Source organism: Molossus molossus, unplaced genomic scaffold, assembly GCF_014108415.1.
Source record: "Molossus molossus isolate mMolMol1 unplaced genomic scaffold, mMolMol1.p scaffold_m16_p_10, whole genome shotgun sequence".
Classification (NCBI taxonomy): Eukaryota; Metazoa; Chordata; class Mammalia; order Chiroptera; family Molossidae; genus Molossus; species Molossus molossus.
Window position 1 is genome coordinate 9483845 of NW_023425345.1, and position 10483 is coordinate 9494327.

The following is a 10483-nucleotide window of genomic DNA, read 5'->3' on the forward strand; positions in this document are numbered from 1 at the left end:
GGTGTGGACCCCCGGGTGCTAGGTGTGGACCCCCGGGTGCTAGGTGTGGACCCCCGGGTGCTTGGTGTGGACCCCCGGTGCTTGGTGTGGACCCCCGGTGCTAGATGTGGACCCCCGGGCGCTAGATGTGGACCCCCGGGCGCTAGATGTGGACCCCCGGTGCTAGATGTGGACCCCCGGTGCTAGATGTGGACCCCCGGGTGCTAGGTGTGGACCCCCGGGTGCTAGGTGTGGACCCCCGGTGCTAGATGTGGACCCTCAGGTGCTAGATGTGGACCCCCGGCGCTAGATGTGGACCCCCGGGTGCTAGGTGTGGACCCCCGGGTGCTTGGTGTGGACCCCCGGGTGCTTGGTGTGGACCCCCGGGTGCTAGGTGTGGACCCCCGGGTGCTTGGTGTGGACCCCCGGGTGCTAGGTGTGGACCCCCGGGTGCTAGGTGTGGACCCCGGGTGCTTGGTGTGGACCCCCGGGTGCTAGATGTGGACCCCCGGTGCTAGGTGTGGACCCCCGGGTGCTTGATGTGGACCCCCGGGTGCTTGGTGTGGACCCCTGGGTGCTTGGTGTGGACCCCCGGGTGCTAGATGTGCCCACAACAGGGTCAAGCATGCTTTCCTTATTAAGGAGCAGAAAATTGTTGTCAAAGTGTTGAAGGCACAAGCACAGACTCAACCAAATTTTTAAAATGAAACTTTTTGAGTGATAAAAACACTTAAAAGGCTTGTACTGTATACACACACACACACACACATATATATATATATATATATCTTCCCTACCAGCCTCCATCCTCTAGAGCAAACGATGCTTTGCTTTTGAGAGTTCTTAGAGAAGTTGAGAGAGCTGTCTAAAAGTAAGGGGTAATTCTTTTCATTGTTTCAAAAGTAATCCATCTTCAGTGTGGAAAACATCAGTGAGCAAAGGAAGAGAATTAAAACCCTTCACAACCCCATCACCTTTGTAATCCCTGCTCAGTGCCTCGTGACCTGAAGCATGGTGAGCACGCGTCACAGACCCCACCCGCACCCTTCCGTGTGACACCAGACACCCAGTGGCTTCAGCAGCACTCCTGTGTTTTCTCACAGTTGAAAGCTGGGAGGCCAAGGTCAAGGTGTCGGCAGGGTTGAAACCTCTCCCCCTGGCTTGCAGATGGCCACCTTCTCATTGTGTCTTCACATGGCCTGTCCTCTGTGTGTCTGCCCCTCGTGTCTCTCTCTCTCCCTATAAGGACACCGGTCCTATTGGGTTAGGGCCCCCCCTTCTGACCTCATTTATCAATAATGACCTCCTTTAAAGGCCCTCTCTCCAAAAAAAAGGCACAAGGAGGTTAGGACTTCGAAACATGAATTTGGAGGGAACACAATTCCGTCCATAACACCACCCTGACCTTCTGTATCAGAATCTGTGTTTTGACAAGATCCCACTGGTAATTCACATACACATTAAAGGTTGAGACACATTGGTTTCAGTGTGTAACCTTCCAGTCTTTCTTTTTCACATAGCTTTATACATATGTGTCAAAACAATAAAACTGTATGTACTATTTTGTAGCTGCTTGTTCAGGTTAGCAGTGTTTATTTAGCATATATCAATAGTATCCCATTTAATTTAATATTATTCTGCATCGTACGTAATGATCACAGAACATGCCGTTGTGTGGATGTATCTCAATGTTCCTAGTCAGTTAGCCATTTATATTGTTCTCCATTCTCCACTATTATAAAAACACTGTAAGGAACATCCTTGAAACGTTGACAGCTATGTCATCCTAAGAAAAATTTGAATGTAATAATTTTTTACCCTGTAGGGGGCCCTCGCCAAGCTCAGCCTCCTCAGCCCCCAAGATCTGGAAGCCCCTCCCAACAGAGGCTCTCCCCACAAGGCCAGCAGCCCCTGAGCCCGCAGGCGGGATCCCCACAGCAGCAGAGGTCGCCAGGCTCTCCACAGCTGTCCCGGGCATCCAGTGGCAGCTCTCCAAACCAGGCTTCCAAGCCCGGTGCCACCCTCCCCTCACAGCCCCGGCCCCCTGTGCAAGGCCGCAGTACCTCCCAACAGGGTGAAGAGCCCAAGAAGCCAGCACCACCCCACCCCCACCTCAAGTAAGTGCTTCGGGATTGGGAAGGGTGTAGGGTGGTGGGGGGGGTACAGGTGGAGCTGGGATGACTCAGGGCCAGGGACTCAGAGACCAAGAAAGACACACTGAGGCCTCACCCAGACTTGAAAAGGGTAGGAGGAGGCCTGGAGCATAAAACTTGGGGGCAGGTAGGGCCCGGCAGGGTGAAAGTGCGGATCAGGCCCTGCCAGGCCTTCCAGATATATGCGCATCTGTTATCTCTTGCCGCATAACAAGTCACCCCAAAGCTTAGTGGCCTAAGAAACAACCATTTTCTTTGTTCATAATTGTTTGGTTCAGCAGTTTGTTCTGAGTTTGGCTCAGCTAGGAGGTTCTTCTGCAGGTGTCTCCTGTGGGGTTGCCAGATAAAATACAGGATGCCAGTTAGCTTTGAATTTCAGATAAACAGTGAATAGTGTTGAGTGTAAGCATGCCCTCAGATATTGCATGGGATATATACCTGTACTAAAAAAGTATTTGTTTTTCATCTGAAATTCAGATTTAACCCTGTATTTTTATTTACTGAACTAGCAACCCTCCCCCCTGGGTCAGTCATTCATAATGCTTGGCAGCCTCACTGGCACTGGATGGGCCAAGCGGCCTTGTGCACACATCTGGTTGTTGGCACTGGCTGCCGGCTGGGACTCGCTCTCCACAGGCCTCCTTAGCGGGCTGGGCCCAGCTTCCTCACACGGTAGAGTCACATTCCCAAAGGGCACAAGTGGAAGCTTCAAGGCCTCTTGAAGCCCCGTCTTAGAAACTTCATAGTGTCATTTCATGCCATCCCATGCTTCTGGGCAAGGCAAATCACATGGCCAAGCCCAGACTCAAGAGGCAGGAAAAGCGCCTCTTGATGGGAGGACCTACAAAGTCACATGGCAGAAGGGTGGATTACAGGGACAGGAGGAATCTGTGCTGTCCTTTTTGTAAACAATCCATCGTAACACATGTACATTCTCTTTCCTCTCAAACCCTTGTCTTGGTTTGAGGTCCGAAAGAGAGGTCCAAAATGTGGGTATGGTTTTTTTTGTTTGGAAAGTGCCTCCCTTCCTTCAACTCCAAACACTAATGTTGCAACATAGCTTTACACTGGCATTCACTGTCTATTCAGTATGAGCCAAGCACTTTACCACTTCACCTGTTGGGTGGTTTTAATTCTCACAAGCTTAGAAGTGAATAGCTAGTACCCCCATTTCATGTACAGAGGAGGATAATCCAGGGTGTGCGGTTAAAGTCAGTTTACAGTTGTCAACATATGAAACACAGAGTTTATTTTTGTATTACTAGTTATTAGTTATTGTAGTATTTTCCACACGAACAACTGTAAACCTACTTTTGCCCCACCCTGTATTAAATAAGAGAAAGAGATGAAATAACTTGCTAGAATTTCCACTGGTAGAGCTGGGGTGGAACACAGGACTCGAGTCCCTGATCATTTTAACCATAATTATTTAATAGGTAATACATTCACAAGACTCAGACATCTAGAAGGTATCAACTATATCAAAGCTATGCACTGAAAATCTTACTCCCATCCAGTGCTTTCCTGCCTCCTGCTCCCCAGAAGTTACTCCCTCCAGTGCTTCCTTATACAAATACACCTGTTTACACCAGTGGTTGTATTCACTCTCCACACCATTCTGCTCCTTGACGTTCACTTAAACAGTAAGTCCTGGAGCTCAGTTCATTGAAATGTTCTTTTCACACCTGTGTAGTATTTCACTGTACACTTGTACTATAATTTATGTAACTAATCCACCATAAATAGAAATTTGGGTTGCTTTTACAAAGAAGGTGGCAATGAATAGCCTTGAGCACATGCTATTTCTATGTGTGCAGGATCAGCTGTAGAGAAAATACCTGAATTTGGTATTTTTGGGTCAAAGGATAAATGTATTTTTGGTTTGATAGATATTAGCAAGTTATCCTTCAAGCAGCATGGCATAGTGGTTGAAAGCACAGATTTCTAGAGTCAAACTGCCTGGGTTCAAATTCCAGCTCTACCACTTAAAAGCTGCATGACCTCAGAAAAATTACTTAACCTCTCTTTGCTTCCTAACTTGCAAAATGGGGACAACAGTCCTTACCCCACAGGGTTATCATAGGGACTAAAGTGAGGTTATGCACAGTTCATGCTGAGAACACTGCTGGCACGGACAGGGCCCTGTGGCAGCCCAGCTACTCACAGGGCGGTGAGGGCTTTGGGCCTTAAGCCAGGATTGGGCACTGACCTTCTGGAAATCTAGCTAGAATCACTTGAATCTCCTGGGTTATTGCTCCAAAGTATTTTTTTTATTCAAGTCAAGTCGGCAGGTGTTTATCACATGCCGACTCTGTGCCTAGTCCTGGATAAGGCCCCGTGCAGAATAAGCAAGGGGCAAACGACAGTCCCTGCTTTGAAGAGGATTTTGACTTTTTATACTGATGACAAGACCATGTGTGGATCTCTTAAGCTTGGAGACAGATCTATGTCATCTCTTCCTATGTCTGTCACCTCCACTAGCCCGTGGGCCTCTTGAGGGCAGGGCATGAATTGCACTCACCTCTACACCCCCGTCACCTAGCACTGGGATTGGGACAAAAGTTCCAACACTGAGGTTCAAACAGTAGGCACCAGGAGAATTCCAAAAGGGCTGAATCAGCAGTAAGGGCTCCGGAGGAGAGATGGGAATTGAATCCCAGAGACAGCTGGAAGAAGCCTGTGGGTGGGTCAGATGACCCTCCTTTTTACTGACAAGCAGTAAGTCACTTGCCTACGGCCAGAGCGGATGGCAGGCAGAGCGGGGTCTAGAGCACAGGCCTCCTGACTCCCAGAGTGCTGGGCAGGACAGGGGGAGCACCACAGCCTGCTGTTGAGAGCACTTCGTGGTTTACCAAGCGGGCTGTGCACATAGGCAGGAAGGCAGTCAGCCTGCTCGAGGAGTGCCAGCCCTCTGAGCGGCCTGCTTTAGGGGCAGAGCGTGAGCCTCGGGTGCCCCGTTACTTGCTGTGACCCAACTTTGTACCTAAAAAAAGGATGCTGCCGGTCGCCACCTTGCAGGTTGATAATGTGGGTGATGCACCCAGGATCACACAAGTGTTGGCATGCCTGATTTCTGGTCTTAAAATCCTTGTTACGACTAGGCTTACCCACCTGGTTTCCAGGCAAGCCCCCCACGACTCATTTCCTCAGGAGTCCAGGCCTTGTCGCCCCCAAACTCCCTTGCCTTTCCGTTTCAGCAAATCCCAGTCCCTGACTAACAGCCTCAGCACATCTGACACTTCGCAGCGCGGGACCCCGAGTGAAGACGAGGCCAAGGCCGAAACCATCCGCAACCTGAGGAAGTCTTTCGCCAGCCTGTTCTCCGACTAAGCAGGTCCAGCCTGGGAGGGGTGCTCTGTCACAGTTCCCTCCCCCGCCTCGTCTTCCTTCTCAGCCTTGGTTCCTGATGGGAACAGAATGGAGGGCCTGAGAATATACTTTCTAAATGCCTTTGGCCCAGGAACTGAGTATCTCTGTGTCCCCACTTTCCTTCTCCATGACACTCCGCTTTGTCCAGCTGAGTGGTGGGCCTTTGAGGGCCTCCAGGTTCCTCAGAGCAGGTGTCTGATCACGCTGCCCCCGATGCTTGCTTCCCTGCCTCCGATGACAAGTGCGATGTCTGTGCAGTTCGTTTTCACGTCCCTTGTTAGTGTTTTGCTTGCCTTTGAGGGAAGACCCCCTCTAGACCTTGCCCCACCTCCTTCCAATGCAGGCACTGGAGCTGGACCTCAGCAGCAGAGCAGGCAATAATCTGTCGACAGTGCTTCACAAACAGAAGGGGAAAGGCCCGGCCGGGGACCTCTCACCTGCCTGTGCTAGTTCATCCGGAGACCACACCTCAAACAGGCAGGAAGGGCCCGGCACCTGGCCACCGGTGAGATCCTGGGAACAGTGGAAAGAAACTGGGTCCTGCTGACAGGTGGGGCCTTCCAGAGCACAGCAGAAACAGGGGAAACTGGAGATGCTGCCCAGAATGGACAGCCAGGTGCAGACCACAGGTTCTTCTAGGAGTCGTTTCTAGTTCCCAGAAGACGATGCCCTCAACTTGCCAAGGAAGGAGTGAGGTTCGGGCTCCCTGCCCATTCTGTTACACCACCAGGAATTCTCGGTTCCCACCAGAAACGTTCCTCCTCGAGGATGTATGAGAAACCAGAGAGAATCAGCGGAGTAATGCCCAGGCCAGAAAGCTCAAGGACAGGAACCTCTAGGCTGGCACTGCAGACCGCACAGCAAGCTGTCCGTGGGTTACTCAATTGCAGACGGTCCCATGGTCAAACATTTGGGGAAACACTTTTCCTTTTGTTTTTTTTTTAAGATTGATAGTACACATTACATGTCCAAGGGTATTGGAATTCCTGTGTAAAGACATTAGCTGTAACTGTCTTTAACCCAAACCTGCTGGAGGAACAAGTTCACCGCGGAGCTGGAGAGCGCAGTCCTGACGCCCTTTCCAGCGCTCCTTGCCCACAGCAGGTGGCCGCCCAGGATCAGATGGGGAGCAGGACCGTCCCAAATCACCCAGCACCTGGTGCTAGAAACATTGTAGGTGCCAGAACCCACCTCCTGGTCCCCCAAAGAGCCCAGGGTGTTAGAACACAGCCATGTGGTCCCTTTACAGCCCTCTTAGAGACTGAAGACTTGTCTCCCTCACTGTTCACAGCAAAGGGAGAGAGGGAAGTGGACATGAGAGTGTCCTTGGCCTGGGGCTTCATTCTGAATAGGAGAGTGCGAGAAGATTTGTAGGGCAGGTTGTAACACCACAAAGCGCTCTCTGAGGATCTTAAGAACACAGAAAATACCTGAGTAATCATCACTCTTATACAGAGATTAAGATAGGAAGAATTCAAACAATCTCCTTAGTAATAAAATACAGCTCGAAACACAGCAAAGGGACACTAGGGTAGCCAGTCTCTTCAAGTATGGGCCATAGTCTTGTGCACAGCTGCATTTCAGACCGCAGGAGTCAGAATTTCTGTCTGGGTCAGTCTCCCCAAGTGCTCTGACCGCATCTGGAAGTCAGCCCGGCACCCTGAGCTGAGCCGTCTGGGAACGCTGCCACATGGGAAGCAGTATTGGTGCGGCTTCATTACAACCCAGGTCCCACTTCTTTGGTGAGCAAAACTAGTGGCCCCATAAATAATGACTGTGTGGCTTCAATTTTCCCATTTTCCTTTATTCCTGTCCCATGTCCCTAAAAACATCTCAACATTCAAACTATGTTTCCCAGATGGTCCAAGTACAGCAGCACAGACTCAGGTATCAGGCCGAGCATCTGACTTTTATAGCCATGCACAAAGGGTCCAGGACAACACTATGCATAACCGACACGTTTTCCCATGCTCTGTGCATGAATGTCAAGGCCAAGAATGGTCTTGTGGAGAACACAGGTCCCCAGGATGCACTGCTTCCTCACACAGGCTAGCACTTTCCTTCCATTTAACAACTGACTTTTTTAAATGGGAAAGGACAAAAAGTAGGGGTGTGGGGAGTCACTCTGTGGAGATTCTATTTTTTGCTGTTGTTAATCCTCGACTGAGGATATTTTTCTGTTGCTTTTTAGATGGAATGTAAGGGAGGGAGGGAAAAAAAATATCGATGTGAGAGAAAGACATCAATTGGTTGCCTCCAGGTCGGGGATCGAACCTGCAACCCAGTTGTGTGCCCTTGACTGGGAATCGAACCCTCAACCCTTTGGTCTGTGGGCTGACACTAATCACTGAGCTAAACCAGCCAGGGCTCTGTGGAGATTCTAAAGGGTTAGGTTTTTTTGTTTGTTTTTTTGCTTTGTTTCAGCATTTTGACCCAAAAGAAAGGCTTGCATTTACCCTCCAGGCTGACTTGGTGAGGCTGAAACGTGACCAAGATCCATGTGTTTTATGGTAAAGCACAACGAGTAGGGATTTAAACATGCACCCTCGACAGATACCTTTGCCAGCCAGATGAAATATCTTCTTCCAGATCATCCTCTAGCAGCATAATAAAATAGTCCTGTTGTTTGATTAAATGTCAAGTCAGATTTCCAGGGACACACTAGAATCTATAGTTTCTCATCCATTAATTCCTTGTGTTCTCGTCATTGCATTCCCTCCCAACCTTCAGTTCCTGCTCAAGGGGCACTTAGTTCTACCTCTCCAAGTTTCAGGGGTGATGGGCCTTCATTCACATGGTAACAAACACAGCAGCAAACCCCAAGAGCCTGAGCATCAACCACCTGCTGGCAGTTCTCACGTGAACTTGCTATGACAGGTGTTCAAGGGGAACGCGAGCTGGTGCAGGTATCTCTTGAGTGAGCCAGGCAAGTAACGCACAGAGCACATTGCTTGGCACACAGAAGGTGGTCAGGACATGTCCAGGTTGGAATTAATAAAATGTAAACAAAATGTTAAGATTGAAGAAAAAGTCTGTTTTATTTCTAAGAGCTTCAATGTGAGGAAGTCACTTGCCCAGGGACAGACTCAAACCAATAGAGATTAGTAAAATGAGATAAGAAGCTGAAGAAAACCTATGGCAGATTTTTACCCTCAGAAAGAAGTTTCAGACTTGTCTAAAAAAGGAATGGGAGCAAGCAGGATCGGGGGCCCTGAAACCTCCCCACACACAGGGCTGGAGGGTGGGCCTGGGGGACCAGGGGAAGGGATAGGGTGCCACTGTCAGAGCAGTCAGAAGAGGCTGAGGTCAGCTGACCAGAACACCGAAGTTTGTACAGAGAAGACCCAGGACCAGGGACTCCCGTCCTGCCCACACACCATGCAGCAAGCCGCAGCAGCAGCGCCCCGACTAGAGCCCCTGCAGGCAGTGAGGCACATGTGCTTCCGGAGCCCTGCCTCTCCTGAGCTGGAGAGCAGACAGCTCCCATGCTTTATTCAACTTCATAAAGCAGGTTGGTAGCTCATTTTGTTTCATGTGTTTAGAACTGGTGCAGTCAGTTGAAGCTGGTTAGGTCAGCCTTACAGATATCAGCGGTAACTTATATTGGAGGAACAGCTCACGGCCTAGGAGCACATCCACACATCTTGAATGTTTCTCTTTATCCTGAAGAGCAAGCTGGCTGGTTACTAACTACTGACAGGTGTCAAAGCTGCCTGTGACTCCTAAGCTGTCACTAATTAAATTCAGTTTCACTCTAATATTTAGACTCACAGAAGGCGGCGCTTTTGGTTTGGTTGGAGACCAAGTGGAAGGTTGGGCAAAAAGCAAGTCAAATCAGTTCATTAACCAAACCCAGTGCGCACAGGGCACAGACGCTCCCTAGTGCTTCCAAACGTGCAGCCAAGCCGACGACACCTTGACACTCAGGTCCTGTGCTCAAGGCTCGCAAGCAGTAGGCCAAGGACCAAAGATGAAAATGGGTGGGAAGTGCATTTGGAAATTGGTGATGCATTCCTTAAGGGAAAACCAATCTGAAATTAAACATACATTCTACAATGTATGTTCATCCTTTAAAATTTTAAATACCCTTCATTTGTATTCTAATTGGTCCCCTCACTTTTAATTTCAATTTCCAAACTCTCATATTTTAAGTATCTACTCTTCATGGTCTTTCACCGAGTCTAGAGTGTAAGAAAGTTAACATTTTCTTGCCTTTTGATTAACATTTTACCTGTTTTGCTATGGAATAGCAGAAATATAAGTGCTATAATCTATTGGGGAATCCCAGGAGACATTTAAGATTAAATCTCTATTTTACATGATTTATCCAGTACATCCCAATAATTATATCCACTCCACACCTTCTAGAGTCCACTGGAGACTGTGTGACGGAGCATGAACCCTGGTTTCGGCACAGCCGAGCAGGACCTGCATGGCTCCTCCGAGTCTCTGTGGTCCAGTAGCTACTGCCCGGGGTGGCTACAGGCAAACCTTGACACTGGGCCCTGAGTATAGGGAGCAAAGTGAGGAGTGTCCAGCTCCATCAGAGTAAGAATTACAGAGATATTAGGCTAAGCAGTGATCGCAGGAATTAGAGCCAGGCAAGAGAGGGCAGAATAAAATTTTTTTTTTTTTGGTACGTGCCCCTAACAGGAACCGAACCCGGGACTCTCTGGTCTGCAGGCCGACACTCCAACTGTGGAGCCAAACTGGCCAGGGCCAGAATTACTTTTTAAGGAATCATAAACTGAAGTTGGAGAGGACACATCCCATGATTCGATTTCCAGTCATGCCAAACCCTATCTTCCATCTACAAACAAGAGGGTGGGAGGAGCAAGCTCCTGCTAATAAAAATAACTAAAGGGGAAAATAAGGTCACAGAAAGTCGTTATGACTACAAGCCAATGATGTAGAACAGCATCTTGCTAAAATGTGTAACCACAGTGCTCTAAACTGTCTTGTTTCCATTACAGTATATCAAA

The 10483-nt window shown here is 49.1% G+C and overlaps 1 protein-coding gene across 2 annotated transcripts in view; it reads left to right on the forward strand.

Moving 5' to 3' along the window:
* SYN3 (synapsin III) overlaps positions 1-5693 on the forward strand; it is a 413377-nt gene extending 407684 nt beyond the window's left edge. Inside the window, exons 13-14 of one of the 2 annotated variants that reach the window (XM_036251978.1) lie at positions 1805-2096; positions 5330-5693. In XM_036251978.1, the coding sequence (XP_036107871.1) occupies positions 1805-2096; positions 5330-5462 (425 nt within the window). In that variant the 3' untranslated portion in view covers positions 5463-5693. The remainder of the gene's footprint in view (positions 1-1804; positions 2097-5329) is intronic. The other variant, XM_036251979.1, reaches the window with a different exon arrangement.
* Positions 5694-10483: the final 4790 nt, after the last annotated feature.